This window comes from Aulostomus chinensis, chromosome 22, assembly GCF_037954235.1.
Source record: "Aulostomus chinensis isolate RoL2024-O1b breed Wild chromosome 22, RoL_Achi_v1.0, whole genome shotgun sequence".
NCBI classification, from domain to species: domain Eukaryota; kingdom Metazoa; phylum Chordata; class Actinopteri; order Syngnathiformes; family Aulostomidae; genus Aulostomus; species Aulostomus chinensis.
In genome coordinates, this window is record NC_141341.1 from 2,123,438 (window position 1) to 2,141,698 (window position 18,261).

An 18,261-nucleotide genomic window follows, 5' to 3' on the forward strand; every position below is an offset into this window, starting at 1 on the left:
GGATTCTTAGTGGGATCTGCATCCATAATGAAGACCATAGTTACCTATGTAGCAGCTACAAATTGGAGGCTGAGATTGTTTTTCAGGTTCTCTCCAGGTTCTCCCATATTCCATTTAGGGACCAGCCACTCATTCCTGTACGTTAGCATCCTTTTGGAGCCTCGAAGTGACACAATGAGAACATCACCCAGTGTCACAGGCCCCAACTGGTAACGTGATGAACAAATAAAAGCTTTGTTTCAGTAACAATTCAAACTTTATTAGCAGTTCCTCTGCGTACAAATATTCACTTTCTTCTAAACCAGTAAACGATAGACTGTATGTTCAAGTTAATGTGTGGACAGACAAGGGAGACAGACAGGATGACAAGAAGGTTGAAGGACAAACAAAAGAGCCAAGGAGTAACACCAAACAGGAAGCTGAAAATGTAGCTGTAGTTTTGCTTGTTGTAGTTGTCATGGCAACCGTGTTCTGCTGTGGAGGCTGTGGGCTTGGCTCTGAAAGCACAGAAACATAACAATGAACAATTAAAAACTCAGAATTTGTCCCAGTAAATAACATCATCTTGTATTTATCCTGGGCAAAAGGATCTCAGAGCATTCTAGGGGATATTGTTCTTAAAAAGCCTACCACACAACCTGTAAAGAACCATGAGAACATTTTCTTTATCTTCTAAAAGTTCTGTATGTGTTGTAATGCACAAATGCTGCAGCTGTATACTGTTGGTTATGTTTTGTTTCATTGTAGTGATTTGATAAATGCTTTCAGAGTCTGCCCCTTGGTGTAGTATTCATCTATATGTTGATGACACTGTATTTTACTGTGGTACTCCGTAATCCAGATCAGACTCTTCCTGCTGTTCTCCCAAGTCAGAAATATGAAAAAAATACTTATGGTTAAGTCCACCAGAGTCAAAGATGTTCCCCTCTGCAGCGTCACTCTGCATTCTCCAGGTGATAGTCCTTATACTCATCATGAGAATTCTATGCTAAGGCTCTGCTTACTCATATGGTTCTTCCTCACTTGTTTTTCTGGATTATCCATTTATTTTAAATGCTTTTGCTGGTGGTGTTGTTTAGAAGGGGGGGCTGGTGTCTCTCTTAGGGACAAGGTGACAAGGTCGGACATCCTTGAGGGACTCGGAGTGGAGACGTTGCTCTTTCGTGCCGAAAGGAGCAAGTTGAGGAGGTTGACACGCGGTCAGCGTGCCACCCGGGCACCTCCCTAGGGAGGAGTTCCAGGGACGTACAGCTGGGAGGACCAGGTGGAGGGACTACCTCTCCGTGCTGGTCTGGGAACACATCTGGATCCCCCTGTCAGAGCTGGTCAATGTGGCTGGGGAAAAGGAGGTTTGGGGTTCCTTGCTGGAGCTGCTACTCCTCCCCCACGACCGGCTTTGAATAAGTGGTTGACAATGGTTGGTTGGTTGGATGAATGAATGAATTGTTTCAATTTTTCTTGCTTTTACCACTTTTTCTTCTAATTCTCAAGGCCTCTGGTATCTCTTATTAATCACTTTTACCCCAAGGTCCAAGAATTCACGATGTTGCAGTGTAATGTTGTCATGGTGTAACCTGAGTTACACCAGGTCTTCAGAACTTAGCCTCTGTGGGATGTCTGACTTTTATCCAAAAGACTTGGCCCTGCTTTCATACAAGCATTGGATACCAGTGTCCCTTTGTCAAAGTCAAATGTGAAAAGTTCTAGTTGAAAAGACATTGACGGTTTCCATGGTAACAGTCAAATCTACCTGCTGGTGCTTTCATATAAGTGTGGTTAGAACACCTAGTGAGTGTGTGCTGATACCTGCAGTCTAAGAGTTCCACAGGTCAGATGATGAACTTCTAATTCATCGCTAGAAAAAGAAAAGGATGGATTAGGACCCAGGTGGACTTGTAGAGTTACAAACTAACTGTCGGGTTAGGACCTCCCTCGGACCCAGCATAGTGTCCGTGGAGTTAGAACACTCTAAGTCAGCTGTAGAACTCTGCAGCGCTGCAACAATAAACCACATTCTGTTTTTGTTTCTGTTTTTTTATGTACAAATCTCATGATTTAGAATGAGGTCAAAGGTCAAAAACAGCCTAGTAACACTGAAATGCTGGGTAACACCTTAAGTTATTGAATAAAACACAAACATAATCAGACTATTCTTGCAGCAGTGAATAAAATAGCGGTGTGATGTCATAGCAAATATGACCTTTACCGTTTGTGGTGGCGGGGGTGGAGTCATCAGGTTGGTCATCAAGTATCTCTGTCACAACACAGGGAGAGAGATGGGGGAGGGATTAGTCCCGTCCGTTCATGTTGGTACACACGTTCGAGCTTTGAATATGAGGTCTGACAGCATGGCGGTCATCTCGACCCCGTTTCATCCATCAATCATGTAAAAGGCTCAGCTGGTCTTTGCCACCTCTTCATTCTCCAGTCTGATCTATCGTTCTCTGATCCTGAAACTGGCTTCTTCTTCTTGTTCCTGAATTTTGAAATTCTCTCACATGAAACACACGAGGTTTGTCCTCTCCAGTGTCCACCTTGGTCTTGTGATTATTTGATTGTCTTTGGATCAACTTTTACAACTGATAAAGGAATGGAAGATATTCTTAACTCTGAATGTTTTACCAACATTAAGCTGTAACTTATCAGTTTACCTTCAGTCGAGTCAAGTTGTTTAGGACTCCGTTCGTCTGTTTCATCGGTATCTACGTTTTCAGAGTCATCCGGTCTCATGTCATCATCTGTGACATCATTGCTATCTTGACTTTCGCCGTTGCTGTCCACACTGTCCATACTTTCCTTATTGTCGGTGTTGGCATCGGCTTCGCTGTCATCGTCGTCATCGGCTTCACTGCTTTCACCGTCACTCTGAGCATCTTGTTCGACGACAGTTTCTTCTTCCTCCTCCGAGTCGTTGGTCTCACTGTCCTCATTCATAGCGCTGTCTTCGTCTGACATCAGCTCTGACTTGCCCTCTGGAATGTCGTCCTCATCCAACACCTCTGGTCCTGTTTGACTTCCCTCCTTCACCACCATCATGTCCTCTCTGTCTAGCTCCTCAGGCCCGACCTCTTTGCCCTCCACCAATTTCTCCTCGGCTATAAGTTTGTCTTCGTCCATGTCGGTGGTGGTCACGAAAGAGTCAGTCTCAGTTTCAGCGCTTACTTCCTCGCTGGTTTTGTCAGTGACATCATCTTCAATGTCCACAGCGTCTGAGGATCAAAGATGTCAGACACTTGTCCCGTAAACGGCAAAATATATCTGGACTTCACAGGAAGCAACAAAACTGACCTGGTGTTTCGTCGGATTCCTGAGGCTCTGAAGCAGGCAAAGACAAAAATGAACATGGTCGTTCTTTGTGGCGGTGTGGCATCATTTTGTTTTACTGTCTGAGAAAAGACGTCCAACAACCAAATAAAGAGACAGGATAAAGAACTAAGAAGACTCACTTTCAGTTGAGTTGGTTGAGTCTCTGAGATCATCAGCATCAGCATCTGTGGAGACAAAGAACACTTAAAATATAAAGATGGCCGAACTGCAAACGATGCACTGCTGCAACTCTCACATCAGACAAAGGTGGGGCTGCCCTGCTGCGGCTGTGGAGAGAGAAGATAGACCTCACTGCATCAACAGGTACACCTTCGTAGGGACTGGTTCATTCGGGGGCTCACTCTTTTAGTCGGTCTTTGACCAGAAAGAAAAATGTGCCGTTTAGTTTGTGGAATCTGAAAACTGAATCCATCTCCAGTTTATGGCATTTCATTTATGAAAACAGCAGATCACCAAAACGACCTTCAACCAAACAAAGAGGAACAGGAAGGAACTCAGGAACCTGGAGCACACATGGCGCCATCCACCAAGCACCTCGTGCCACCGCTCATTTAAACAGCACTTCAGGCGTATCTCCAAAACTATCGACAACTTCGATGGAGATGAACATCTTGGGATGTTCTCATGTCAAATGTATCGGGTGAAAAGCAGTATGAGTACAGGATAGTATCAGTAGCAGTAGCACTGCTAGGAATACTGGACTCCCTGGAAGAAGTTGTTGTAAAGAGAGATCAGTTTTGGTGGGGAACCTGAAAGTTTCCTGCATGGCATTTCCTTCAGGTATTTGACGCTCTGGAAACCGTTTATGGGTTCCTGTTGGGACAGCCCCCCCCCCCCCCCGAGCGTTCCTGATGCAATGCTGATACGATCTGAACCCATTTCCTATTATCAGAGAACACATGATCATTTGATGTTTATCCATGTGGGTTTTACTTCCCAGAGGCAGGAACCCCCCAACTCTAGTTGGACCTACTTTGACTTTTTGACTTAACAGTGCAAATTTGGGGTCTGCCTCAAGTAGCAAGATGATTTCAGATTGGACACCATAATACCAAAACATTTTCCATCTGGTTGACACAGGGGGCGCCCCCTGGTGGATACTGCTTGTTGGGCATTCCACTGAAGAGGAAATCCTTCAACCTTTTAACCAGAACACTTAAGAACAAGGAACAAGGAAAAAAAACTGAAGATGCAATCAGGAGGAAAAAAACAAGTTACCTTCAGTCTTGTCTGAAGCATCTTCAAGAGTGTCAAGAGCTTTCGTGGAGAAAAAGAAGTATTTTAACCACGTACATACAGAGGACGCATGAATAGTTGGCAGTACAAATCTAAGCTGTGTGTACAGTATAACACTGTGGGTGCAGTTGGTTGTATAAACACATAACAAGTATTTGTATAGCAGTACTTGTGAATACTCAGACATGGTACCTTCAGCTTCATCTGAGGAGTCAAGGCTGTCAGCATCTGTGGAAACAAAACATCTTTGTGTTTGTACACAGAGTAGAAGTAGAACCAGTAAAATTACTATCAGACGCATAAGTTCTGGTATTGCTTCTAGTAACAGTAGTTGTAACAGTACCAGTAACACTATTCTACTAACAGTATACTTGACTCTACTGTCTTGGGCCTCACCCATCTAGGGCCACGTTCGGCCATTGTGGCCCGTTAACCGATAGTAGTATTTGTACCTAATAGCAGTACTAGTGAGTACACAGATAGGTTACCTTCAGTTTGATCGATGCTCTCAGCATCTGTGGACACAAATCAAATTTGTGTTTGTATACGGCTGAGTAGTAGTACCAGTTAAACAACAGCAGAAGTACCAGTACCAATACCAGTACGAGTAGCAGTGGTATAAGTACCAGTGGCAGTAAAATGATATTAAACATAGTATTTTTTGAGTCTCCACTGTCTTGGGCTGATATCTTCTAGGGCAGAGGTTGGCATTCGGGGGCCCATGAGTCAATGGTATTATTTGTATCCAATAGTACTAGTGAGTACACAGACAAGTTACCTTCAAATTGATCATTACTGGCAGCATCTGTGGACACAAATCATATTTGGGTTTGTATACAGATGATTCATTGTAGTAGTACCAGTAAAATTAACAGCAGTAGCACCTGTACCTCTATCAGTACTAGCAGAAGTAGTGGTAACAGTACCAATTGCAGTAATACTATACTGGTTAGTATATTTGAGTCTCTCCTCTCTTGGGCCTTAACCTTGTAGGTAAGAGGTTCACAATCGGTGGCCCATAAATCAGTGGTAGTATTTGTATCCAATAGCAGTACTAGTGAGTACAAAAACAAGTTACCTTCAGTTCGATCAATGCTGGCAGAATCTGTGGACACAAATCATATTTGTTTACATGAGTAGTAGTAGTGGTACCAGTAAAATTGCCAGCAATAGTACCTATACCAGTACAAATACTTGTAGAAGTAGAAGTAAAACTACCAGTTGCTGTACTACTATACTGATAATAGTATACTTGAGTGTCTAGTGTCTTGGGCCTCAGCTTTCTAGGACAGCATTCAGTCATTGGTAGCCCATGAATCAATGGTAGTATTTGTAAATAATAGCAGTACTAGTGAGTACACAGAAATGTTACCTTCAGCTTGATCATTGCTGGCAGCATCTGAGGACACAAATCATATATTGTTTTGTATACAGATGTGTTGTAGTTGTAGCACAAGTAAAATTACCAGCAGTAGTACCACTGTTGGCCCTAATAGCAGTAGTAGTAACAGTACCAGCGTTAGTAATTCTGTACTGATTTTATACTTGAGTCTCTACTTTCTCAGGCCTCAACTTTTAGGTGGTCGGCAATAGGTGGCACACAAATCTATAGTAGCACTTGTATAGAATAGCAGTACTAGTGAGTACACAGATATGTTACAGTACCTTCAGTTTGATCGATGCTGGCAACATCTGTGGACACAAATCAAATTTGTGTTTGTATACAGATGAGTAGTAGTACCAGTAAAATTACCAGCAGAAGTACCCATACCAGTACCTGTACTAGGAAAAGCAGAAGTAACAGTATGAGTTGCAATAATACTATTCTGATAATAGTATACTTGAGTCTCTACTGTCTTGGGCCTCAGTCTTCCAGTCAGTCATTGGTGGCCCATCAATCAATGGTAGTATTTGTATCTAATAGCAGTACTAATGAGTACACAGAAATGTTACCTTCAATTTGATCGTTGCTAGCAGCATCTGTGGAGACAGATCATAATTGGTTTTGTTTACAGATGAATAGTAGTGGTGGTACCAGTAAAATTACCAGCAGTAGTACCGTTATTGTTCATAATAGCAGTAGTAGTAACAGTACCAGTGTTAGTAATACTATACTGATTGTATACTTGAATCTCTACTTTCTTGGGCCTCAACTTTTAGGTGGTCAGTAAAAGGTGGAAAACAAATCTATAGTAGTATTTGTATATAATAGCAGTTCTAGTGTGTACACAGATATGTTACCTTCAGTTTGATCGATGCTGGCAACATCTGTGGACACAAATCATCTTTGTGTTTGTATACAGATGAGTAGTAGTACCAGTAAAGTCATTAGCAGAAGTACCCATACCAGTACCTGTACTAGAAAAAGTAGAAGTAATAGTACCAGTTGCAACAATACTTTTCTGATAATAGTATACTTGAGTCTCTACTGTCTCGGGCCTCAATCCTTCCAAGGCAGCGTTCCGTCATTGGTGGCCCATGGATCAATGGTAGTATTTTTGTATCTAATAACAGTACTAGTGAGTACACAGGTCTGTTACCTTCAGTTTGATCATTGGTGGCAGCATCTGTGGAGACAGACAGTTTAGTGTACACATGAGTAGTAGTACAGGAGCGGTACCAGTAAAATTACCAGCAGTAGTATCACTATCAGCCCCTATAGCAGTAGTAGTAACAGTGGCAGTGTTAGTAATGCTATACTGATAGTATACTTGAGTCTCTACTTTCTCAGGCCTCAACTTTTAGGTGGTCGGCAATAGGTGGCACACAAATTCATGGTAGTATTTTATCTTATAGTAGTACTAGTGAGTACTGTTATTAGATGGTCGGCAATAGGTGGCAGACAAATCCATGGTAGTATTTTATCTTATAGTAGTACTAGTGAGTACTGTTATTAGATGGTCGGCAATAGGTGGCAGACAAATCTATAGTAGCAGTTGTATCTAATAGCAGTACTAGTGACTACACAGATATGTTACCTTCAGTTTGATCGATGCTGGCAACATCTGTGGACACAAATCAAATTTGTGTTTGTATACAGATGAGTAGCAGTACCAGTAAAATTAACAGCAGAAGTACCCATACCAGTACCTGTACGAGTTAAAAGTAGAAGTAAGAGTACCAGTTGCAACAATACTTTTCTGATAATAGTATACTTGAGTCTCTACTGTCTCGGGCCTCAATCCTTCCAAGGCAGCGTTCCGTCATTGGTGGCCCATGAATCAATGGTAGTATTTTTGTATCTAATAACAGTACTAGTGAGTACACAGGTCTGTTACCTTCAGTTTGATCATTGGTGGCAGCATCTGTGGAGACAGACAGTTTAGTGTACACATGAGTAGTAGTACAGGAGCGGTACCAGTAAAATTACCAGCAGTAGTATCACTATCAGCCCCTATAGCAGTAGTAGTAACAGTGGCAGTGTTAGTAATGCTATACTGATAGTATACTTGAGTCTCTACTTTCTCAGGCCTCAACTTTTAGGTGGTCGGCAATAGGTGGCACACAAATTCATGGTAGTATTTTATCTTATAGTAGTACTAGTGAGTACTGTTATTAGATGGTCGGCAATAGGTGGCAGACAAATCCATGGTAGTATTTTATCTTATAGTAGTACTAGTGAGTACTGTTATTAGATGGTCGGCAATAGGTGGCAGACAAATCTGTAGTAGCAGTTGTATCTAATAGCAGTACTAGTGACTACACAGATATGTTACCTTCAGTTTGATCGATGCTGGCAACATCTGTGGACACAAATCAAATTTGTGTTTGTATACAGATGAGTAGCAGTACCAGTAAAATTAACAGCAGAAGTACCCATACCAGTACCTGTACTAGTTAAAAGTAGAAGTAATAGTACCAGTTGCAACAATACTATTCTGATAATAGTATACTTGAGTCTCTACTGTCTCGGGCCTCAATCCTTCCAAGGCAGCGTTCCGTCATTGGTGGCCCATGGATCAATGGTAGTATTTTTGTATCTAATAGCAGTACTAGTGAGTACACAGGTCTGTTACCTTCAGTTTGATCGTTGCTGGCAGCATCTGTGGAGACAGACAGTTTAGTGTACACATGAGTAGTAGTACAGGAGTGGTACCAGTAAAATTACCAGCAGCAGTACCACTATCAGCCCTGATAGCAGTAGTAGTAACAGTGGCAGTGTTAGTAATACTATACTGATAGTATACTTGAGTCTCTACTTTCTCAGGCCTCAAATTTTTAGGTGATCGGCAATAGGTGGCACACAAATTCATGGTAGTATTTTATCTTGTAGTAGTACTAGTGAGTACTGTTATTAGGTGGACGGGTGGCATGGCTCAGGGGTAGAGTGGCCGTCTGGCAACTGAAGGGTTGCTGGTTCGATCCTCGACCCCGGTGACCATGTCGAAGTGTCCTTGAGCAAGACACTGAACCCATAATTGCTCCTGATGAGTAGGTTGGTGCCTTGCATGGTTCCCTCCACCATCAGTAAATGTGTGTGTGTGTGTGTGTGAATGAGATGACACTGTAAAGCGCTTTGAGTGCCGCTAAGGTAGAAAAGCGCTCTATAAAATTGAGTCCATTTACCATTTACCAATAGGAGGCCCATAAATATATTGTAGTATTTGTATCTAATAGCAGTATTAGTGAGTACACAGCTACGTTACCTTCACTTTGATCGATGCTTTCAGCATCTGTGGACACAAATCACATTTGTGTTGGTATACAGATAAGAAGCAGTCGTAGCACCAGTCGAACGACCAGCAGCACTACTCGTACCACAACTGGTACTGATAGCAGTAGTAGTAACAGCACCCATGGAAGTAATACAGACAATGAACTTCAGCAGCCAGTGAAACTTTGTATTACAATATGAACAGTGGATAACTACAATTCACAATTATTTTATATACAGATGAGTATTTTAACCACGTACATACAGAGGACAGATGAATAGTTGGTCGTACAAATCTAAGTTGTATGTACAGTATTAACACTGTGTGTGCAGTTGTTTATATGAAAAAAAAAGTAGTATTTGCATCTAATAGCAGTACTTGTGAGTACTCAGACATGGTACCTTCAGCTTCATCTGAGGAGTCAGCATCTGTGGAAACAAATCATCTTTGTGTTTGTATACAGAGTAGAAGTACAACCAGTAAAATTACTATCAGAAGCACGGGTACCAGTGCTTCTAGTAGTAGAAATAGACAATAACAAAGACACACAAATCTATGTAGTATTTGTATCTGATTGTAGTACTAGTGAGTATACAGACCTTCAATAACAGTTTGATCGATGAGTTCTGCATCTGTGGAGACAAATCATATTTGTTTTTGTATACAGTTGGGTAGTAGTAGCAGTAAAATAACCAGAGTGGTAACACTAGTACCAGTACTAGTAGCAGTCGTAGTAGCTGCAACATTTTCAATATCCCTGCTGTCTGAGTCCTCTGTTGTTTCACCTGCAGAAACAAACGATCAGTAAGCTTACTTCTTCTCTCTGTCCTGCAAGAAGTGAACCAATGAACATGTTCAGACGCCATCAATTATTCATGATGAAAACTAATTTTATTGTAAATTAATCATTCATTCATTCAGCTATTTTGGAATCTTTGGATCTGCTGTCCAAGAGGCAGAAAGGGTACATGAAAGGAACCCTCTTGGGCATCTACCTCCTTGCGGTTAACCCTTGTTAGGCATCTAACACCTTTGAGATAACCATTGTTTGGCATCTACCACCTTTGAGATAACCATTGTTTGGCATCTACCACCTTTGAGATAACCATTGTTTGGCATCTACCACCTTGCAGTTAACCCTTGTTAGGCATCTACCTCCATGCAGTTAACCCTTGTTAGGCATCTACCTCCATGCAGTTAACCCTTGTTAGGCATCTACCACCTTTGAGATAACCCTTGTTAAGCATCTACCTCCATGCAGTTAACCCTTGTTAGGCATCTACCACCTTTGAGATAACCCTTGTTAGGCATCTACTACCTTGCAGTTAACCCTTGTTAGGCATCTACCTCCTTGCAGTTAACCCTTGTTAGGCATCTGCCTCCTTGAAGTTAATCCTTCTTAGGCATCTACCCACCTTTGAGATAACCCTTGTTAGGCATCTACCACTTTGCAGTTAACCCTTGTTACGCATCTACCTCCTTGCGGTTAACCCTTGTTAGGCATCTACCTCCTTGCGGTTAACCCTTGTTAGGCATCTACCTCCTTGCGGTTAACCCTTGTTAGGCATCTACCTCCTTGCAGTTAATCCTTCTTAGGCATCTACCACCTTTGAGATAACCCTTGTTAGGCATCTACCACTTTGCAGTTAACCCTTGTTACGCATCTACCTCCTTGCGGTTAACCCTTGTTAGGCATCTACCTCCTTGCGGTTAACCCTTGTTAGGCATCTACCTCCTTGCGGTTAACCCTTGTTAGGCATCTACCTCCTTGCAGTTAATCCTTCTTAGGCATCTACCACCTTTGAGATAACCCTTGTTAGGCATCTACCTCCTTGCAGTTAACCCTTGTTAGGCATCTACTACCTTGCGGTTAACCCTTTTTTGGCATCTAACACCTTGCGGTTAACCCTTGTTAGGCATCTACCTCCTTGCGGTTAACCCTTGTTAGGCATCTACCTCCTTGTAGCTTACCCTTGTTAGGCATCTACGTCCTTGGGGTTAACCCTAGTTAGGCTTCTACCTTCTTGCAGTTAACCCTTGTTAGGCATCTACGTCCTTTGGGATAACCCTTTTTAGGCATCTACCTCCTTGCGGTTAACCCTTGTTATGCATCCACATCCTTGGGGTTAACCCTTGTTCAGTATCTACCTCCTTATGGTTAACCCTTGTTAGGCTTCTACCCCTTTGGAGTTAACCCTTGTTAGGCATCTACCTTCTTGGGTCTCTACTTTCTCATACCTCAACCTTCTTGGGCCTCAGCATCTTTGGGACTCCACCTAAGAGCCTCCTCCATCATTGACCTCTACCATGTTGGGCGTTGTGCTGCTAAAGCTTCTGATGTTTTTGGCCACAAACCTGTCGAGCCCCTGCTTTCCTGACAATCTACCTTTTTGGCCTGTAAGTCCTTCATGATCAACATTCATCATCAGTTAATGAAACCTGAATTCTTACCATCAGATTTGTCCGGCTCTTTTTCATTGCCATTGTCCGAATCTGCAGACAGTCATATTAATATTTTCAACATTTCCCTTTATAACCTTTTCACCCTATACCTGCTTCCTCTTGGTCACATTGTTAGGAGACACTCAATTAATTTTCACTGTTAAGCAGACGATACGTAATTGTACTTATCAATGCATCCACATGATACAAATCAGCTGACTAAACTGGAGGCCTGTCTAAAGGACATAAAAACATGGAGGACCCATAATTTCCTTTTATTAAACTCTAATAAAACTGAAGTTATTGTGCTGGGCCAAAACATCTTAGAGACACCCTATCTAATGAGATCGGTACCCTGGATGGCATCACTCTGGTCCCCAGCACTACCGTAAGGAACCTAGGGGTTCTCTTTGATCAGGATCCTTTAACTTCCGCATTAAACAAATCTCCAGGACGCCTTCTTCCAACTACGTAACATCACTAAGATCAGACACATCCTGGATCAAGAAGATGCAGAAAAACTAGTCCATGCTTTTGTCACTTCCAAGCTGGATTACTGCAACTCCCTCCTATCAGGCTGCACCAGGAGGTCCCTAAAGACTGTCCAGCTGGTCCAGAACGCTGCTGCCCGCGTGTAGACTAGAACTGGTAGCAGAGACCACGTCTCTCCTGGACTGGCTTCTCTGCATGGCTCCCTGCCAAATTCAGAATAGAATTCAAAATTCTTCTTCTACCATCAAAGTCCTCAACAATCAGGCTCCTTCATACCTGACAGAGCTCCTAGTCCCCTATGATCCAGCTAGAACCCTTCACTCCCAGGATGCAGGGTTCCTGCTGGTTCCAAGAGTTCTAACAGTAGAATGGGAGCCAGAGCCTTCAGCTATCAGGCTCCCCTCCTGTGGAACCGTCTCCCAGTTTTGGTCCGGGATACAGACTACCTCTCTACCTTTAAGAGCAGATTTAAGACCTTCCTTGTTGATCAGGCTTATAGTTAGGACTGCTTAGGCTGGCCCTTAGATCTGCTGCTATAGGCTCAGACTGCTGGGGATCTCCCATGATGCACTGGGCTTCTCTCTACTCCTTTCTGTCCTCCTATATGTGTCATACATAAATCATACTCATACGTGTTACAAACTCCTCTTCTTCTGCCCACATACCAGATCCCGGGTGCTGCTGGAGGAGGCTCCAGACCTGAAGAGGCTAAAGCTGCCACCTGTGCACCACCTGCTCATTTCCCCATCTGTCCATCAGTCTCTCCTCCTTTCTCTCTCTCTTTATCTCTGTCCCTCTCTTTCCTTCTGTCTCTCTGTCTCCCTGCATTTTCTGTCTTTGTCTCTGTCCTGCTCTCCTGCTCTCTCTCCGTCCCCACTGATCCTGGATCTGCTCCACCTTCCTGCTGGTAAAGGAAGGTTCTGGTGGCTGCTGTTGCAGGATGTGCTTGCTGATGGAGAATTGTTGGGTGGAGTTTCATTGAAGGAGGGAGGTGCTGGACCTGCTCTACTTGGAAAGTGTCATGAGGGAACTTTTGTTGTCGTTTGGCGCCACACAAAGAAAACTGACTTGACTTGACAGTTTAACAACATTCGTATCTGTATTTGTATTTGTAGTCGTATTCGTATTCAGACTGGTGAGCTGTTGTGTTACCGTCAGGTTGAGCAGAAGAATCAATTCTTTCAACATCTGAGGACATAAATTAATAAATTAACACATGTAACATTCAGCATTTTCATCATTGGCATTAATATTTTTAATATAGTTGTAGATTAATACACACACACACACACACACACACACACACACTGACCAGGGGCTTGAGATGCATCTTCAGATGTTTTTGGAGCTGAAAAGAAAGACAGATCATCCTCAGTTTCTCAATGACGTGGAAGTCCAAAGACACAACGATATGCGCTCGTGTTTTAATGAACATGAACTGCTGAGCAACACTAAACTCCAAAAGCGGATGAGTTCAGTGACGCTGTTGAATACCTGAAAGAATTTGATCAATAAAATGATAACTAGATGCTGTTTGAGAAGCAGCAGGCCGAGAAGACATTTAGGTAAACTACAACTCTCACATTAAAGGTGATCAGGGCCGCTCAAACCTGCGGTGTTCTCCATCCAGCCTGAGACTCAAGCCTGCCCATGTCCCAGCATGCACCTCTTTCCCTTCATGAAGTGTTCTGTCTTCAAATACTTGAGCTCACATCATGTGACAGTGATAGAGAACCTGAAGGGAAGTGTCCCCTGTGCTCCAAATCAACCGTTACACCCCTGTCACACTGCATGTACCTGTGCCCACGACGCTTCTGCATTTCAAAGAGGCAAATATGCAGTAAATACTTTTGGAAGTTCAACTAAACTGCCTCTGTTCGCTCTCACTGCTCATCATGCTGGGTTCCAAGGGCCGAGAATCCTGTGCAAACATGACCAAAATGAAGTGCATAACTTGAAGATGTATTTGTGTGGGTACCTGTCTGTGTGGTCGCAGGGTCAGGTGTCACTTGACCTGCGAGAACAAACAACATAGACCTCAAAAATGGGTGTTAATGTGTCTTAGCAGCTGAGTTTTCAGTTGAAGACCACATCAGTGACAGCATTCGGTTTGAGGGTTCTGGGTGAGGGGGGTTCAGGGTTGATGAGTGCTACCACATGTACGCTATCAAAGAATATTTCCCTGGCTTTGTTGGCTCTGACAAGGTTAAACATATACAAAGGACGTTAGCATGAGCTAATTAAAAAGAGCGGGAAATATCAAACAAAGACAGGAAGTAAAACATCAAACACAGGAGGGCAGAGTTCGAAATAAAAAGTTTAAAAAACAAATTTCCAACACAGAGACAGGAAGTCCAGAGAAGAGCTGTGACGGGGAGGAGGCGACAGAAGGTGAATGAAGAACAGCCACGTTACCATTGAGGTACGCCAGCAGGTCAGCTGTTCTGTCTGAAAACGTGTTGTAAAACACACATGGCACAATCAGAATAATAATAATAATAATAATAATAACAATAATAAAGAACTTGCTTTATCTGTGCACATCTGTGTTATCAACAACGTATGTGACCTAATGTGATGTCACTCCTCAACATACATGTTCTAAAAATCCACTGCACATCAGCACACTCATTTGTTTCTGTCTACTTTAAGATTCAACACCTCCAGCAAGGGTCAAAGGTCAGAACATGACAGGAGGATTTGTTTCCTTCATCAAATGCGAATGAAAATATTTACCATCGTCTGAAGAAGCGTCTGCAAAACACAATGACACCATCAGGATCAGGCACCATGTACTGATGGGCTGATTGATTGATTGACACTGATTACAGAGCTGTTTAAGGCTCACTGTTTCAGTTAACCTAGCGAACTAACATCAGTACTCCATCATCATTAAGATAATGGAGTACTGCATTATACAATTACTAGTAGTAATCTGGCACATTTCACTTTAGGGCAGTAAAAAGCTGAAAGTACAATAAAGTTAAAAGAAAGATAACTTTTAAATCACCAAATGAAGGTGAGGTCTTTTTATCATGAGTTTTATGAATATTACTTGCATATTAATGAGCTGTGTACCAGGAAAGAGGTTATAAATGTCTTACAAACTTTGAATCTTTTTTTTAAAACAGTTAAAAATGATATTCATCAATAAAAAGAACTGTTAATAAAGTTCATGATTGTTGTTGTTGATCAAAACTATTGATTTGTAGATTGCCAGTGAAAAGTGATGTCATTGCTTACCAGGAAGAGGAACTGCCAGAGAAACAGCGATGACAGCAAAGAGCAGCACAACACACCTGTGAAACACATGCGCACACACGCACACACACGCACACACACGCACACACACACACACACACACACACACACACACACACACACACAAGATTTCAATGGACAGTAGAAGAATGTATGACCAAAGCAAAAATAATGATCTGTCATGTTTCTTTGTCCTCCGGCAACCAGAGGAAGAATGTGAGGTGATGATGATGATGATGATGATGATGATGTGAAGGCTGGCGGTGAGCAGGAAGGAGAAGTCTCCTGTAACCCGGAGGCTTCACAAAGAAAGCCTCTCTTCTTGCTCAACAACACGTAGAAGAAGAAAAAAAGCGCTGGGCGTCATCTGCTTTTATCCTGACGCACCGGAGCCCCTCAGCTGCAGACCGCTGGCGCCCTCAGACCTGAATCACCTCGGCCACTTTAAACTCCTTCAGAACGCCCCAGGTCTTGATTTGTCATGTGAATGTTGTGGTGGGAAAAAAAAAGTTCCACCTTTCCATCTTGAAATTTCAGGGAGGAAAAAATCAGAAAACAAGAGGCCCGCCAGCCGTCAAGTGGCTGACAGTCACCATTCAACAGAAAACCACGCTTTCCTCAAACTCAATAGAAACTTTTCAGAAATTTCCTGAAGGTCAACATGTACAGGAGTGATGTCAGCAGCTGGCGAGGAGAAGAAGAGGACACTGACCGTGGCAGCATGTTGTTGTTGTTGTTGTTGTCGTTGTTGATCGGCAGCTCGACAGGGACAAAGACAATATCGTCAAACTTCAGTTTCTGAACTCAACTGAGAGAGAAGCGGCTTTTATATTTGCTCTCCTCCCCCCTCCTACTCCTCCCACCTCCTCCCGCTCCCTCCTCCCCCTCCCTCAGCCTGCCACCCCCCTAGATGTTGTTGAACAAAGGATGGCTTCACAAAAACTAAATGGTTTAAATTACAAGAGCGGTAGAACAGAAAGTGTTGATACTTTATTTTCTACTAATGGTACTCCACAAGGGTCCATACTGGGTCCTATTAACAATTACACACACACACACACACACACACACACACACACACACACACACAAGTGTATATATACATATATATATATATATATAGAGAGAGAGAGAGAGAGAGAGAGAGAGAGAGAGAGGGGGGAAGTTTCAGGGTCTGTAAATGGAACCTTATCTGACAAAGCCCTGACGTGCATCTGAGGATGGAATCTGATTTCAAGAATCAGATAAAGGTTTCTGTCACAGTGGCACACGGAAATGGCAGATTCAGTAAAACAAGAGGCATTCCAGCGTTGGCATTAGAACGTCTCAGGAGAATGTCTTGTCTCACCAGCAGCTGTGCTGTGTTCCACATTCTTAGTTGACCTGCAGATTCTGTTGACCTGCAGCAGCTGGAAGGCTGAAGTCCCAGGTTTGTTACCACTCCTGATGAATGTGCTGCTTCAGTTCTGACGCTACTTCCTTGTTGAACTTCCTTGTAGAGATTTGTCATCTCGGTGGATAGTTTTACCTCTCTGACTTGAGCTGTTCCTATCAGGAAACATAGAAAAGGTGTGTGTGTGTGTGTGTGTGTGTGTGTGTGTGTGTGTGTGTGTGTGTGTGTGTGTGTGTGTGTGTGGTTTCAAGCTTCAAGGAAGTAGTAATAATCCTGTCAGCAACATCACCGTCAGCAGTAGCACACATTCCCAGAGCATCTTGAATATTTCCCTAAAGTTCCCCTTCAGAGCTGCTGGAACGTCACCAGGGACCTTTAACCCTTGCGAGGACGTTCTGGGAGAATTTGCACTGGTAACTTTTTCCCAAAGAAGATCTAAAACCATGTAGCCCAGCACTGGCCAACAGATCACTGGGATGTTCTCTCCCAGTGATCTGTAATAATTAGAGAACATTACACAAGGTTCCGTCATACGTGGTGTGTCGGCCAGTGCTGGGCTACATGGTTTTGAGTCTTGGGATTTCTCGTGTTTGTTCTACATATTCTCATTGGCTCAGATTTAATCACCACATCCAGGTTCTTCAGTGAAAAGAATGTAAAGCAAACACAAGGTCAAAGGTCAGAACCTTCTACATCTGCCGCCATCACTGGAGAACCCCAATCTCTGAACACCAAGTTATTGCTACCTACTCGTGTCATTAGATCATGAACACGTGACTCAGGTGAGGCTCAGGAGGAGTTTTGAGCTTCTCCCAGCAGACCACAAGCCTGGTGTCATGTGACCAGAAGTCAAGGTCAAGGTTACCAGTGGTAACTGGTCCAGGACGCACGCCGGACCTCCTGAGCCACAGGTCTCATATTCAGAGAGGATTTATTCCTTATACACCTCCAGATACTACATACATGAAGTATTTTATAGAGATGTTTCTGGATATTTTATATCTGTGAATGTTCCATCCCTCCATCATCCATCCGTCCATCCATCATCCCTCCCTCCATCCATGTTCTCCCTCTTCTACTGTTGAGGGTGGTGGGGGTGGAGCCTATCCCAGCAGCCTTCCCCCTGGACAGGTCACCAGTCCATGGCAGGGCCAACACATAGAGACAGACAACCATTGGCTCTCCCAGCCACGCCTACGGTCAATTTAGAGTCTGGATTAACCTGGTCCCTCTTGATGTCTTTGGACTGTGGAGGAAGCTGGAGTACCAGAGAGAACCCAGCAGGAACAGGGAGAACATGGAGACTCACCCAGAAATACCCCGTGCTCCAGCCGGGGCTCCACCCACAACCTTCTTGATGGGGGGCCACCGTGAGGACCACTGCTCCACCGGGCCTCCCACTCCAAATGTTGACATCTAAATACGTTCCACAGTGTTCTACTTGTAGAGATGTTT

General features: G+C 43.2%; 1 protein-coding gene across 14 annotated transcripts; it reads right to left on the reverse strand.

Moving 5' to 3' along the window:
- Positions 1-233: 233 nt before the first annotated feature.
- On the reverse strand, positions 234-16,232 carry stm (starmaker). Of its 14 annotated transcripts, XM_086193392.1 has the most exons (32): positions 16,126-16,230; positions 15,396-15,451; positions 14,889-14,906; positions 14,568-14,600; positions 14,131-14,166; positions 13,465-13,500; positions 13,305-13,340; positions 11,670-11,711; positions 9,932-10,003; positions 9,818-9,850; positions 9,620-9,646; positions 9,210-9,236; positions 8,580-8,606; positions 8,280-8,306; positions 7,842-7,868; positions 7,542-7,568; positions 7,104-7,130; positions 6,805-6,831; positions 6,517-6,543; positions 6,229-6,255; positions 5,936-5,962; positions 5,642-5,668; positions 5,342-5,368; positions 5,052-5,078; positions 4,756-4,791; positions 4,546-4,584; positions 3,447-3,491; positions 3,289-3,315; positions 2,652-3,209; positions 2,207-2,254; positions 1,807-1,855; positions 234-497 (listed from the first exon to the last, which is right to left on the reverse strand). In XM_086193392.1, exons 1-31 carry the CDS (start codon positions 16,134-16,136, stop codon positions 1,845-1,847), a joined length of 1,515 nt encoding a protein of 504 aa, XP_086049518.1. In that variant the 5' UTR covers positions 16,137-16,230; the 3' UTR covers positions 234-497; positions 1,807-1,844. The 14 variants fall into 14 exon arrangements, with proteins under 14 accessions (XP_086049518.1, XP_086049519.1, XP_086049522.1 ...); XM_086193393.1 differs by lacking the exon at positions 14,889-14,906 and having other exon boundaries at positions 16,126-16,232; XM_086193396.1 differs by lacking the exon at positions 11,670-11,711 and having other exon boundaries at positions 16,126-16,231.
- Positions 16,233-18,261: the final 2,029 nt, after the last annotated feature.

Bases quoted from the DNA above. Each gene is read 5' to 3' on its own strand.
- stm (XM_086193392.1), bottom strand. The intron at 13,341-13,464 runs GTCAGTGTGTGT...TTATGTCCTCAG, and splicing joins AGATGCATCTCAAGCCCCTG to ATGTTGAAAGAATTGATTCT. The intron at 5,669-5,935 runs GTAACATTTCTG...TTGTGTCCACAG, and splicing joins CAGCAATGATCAAGCTGAAG to ATTCTGCCAGCATTGATCGA.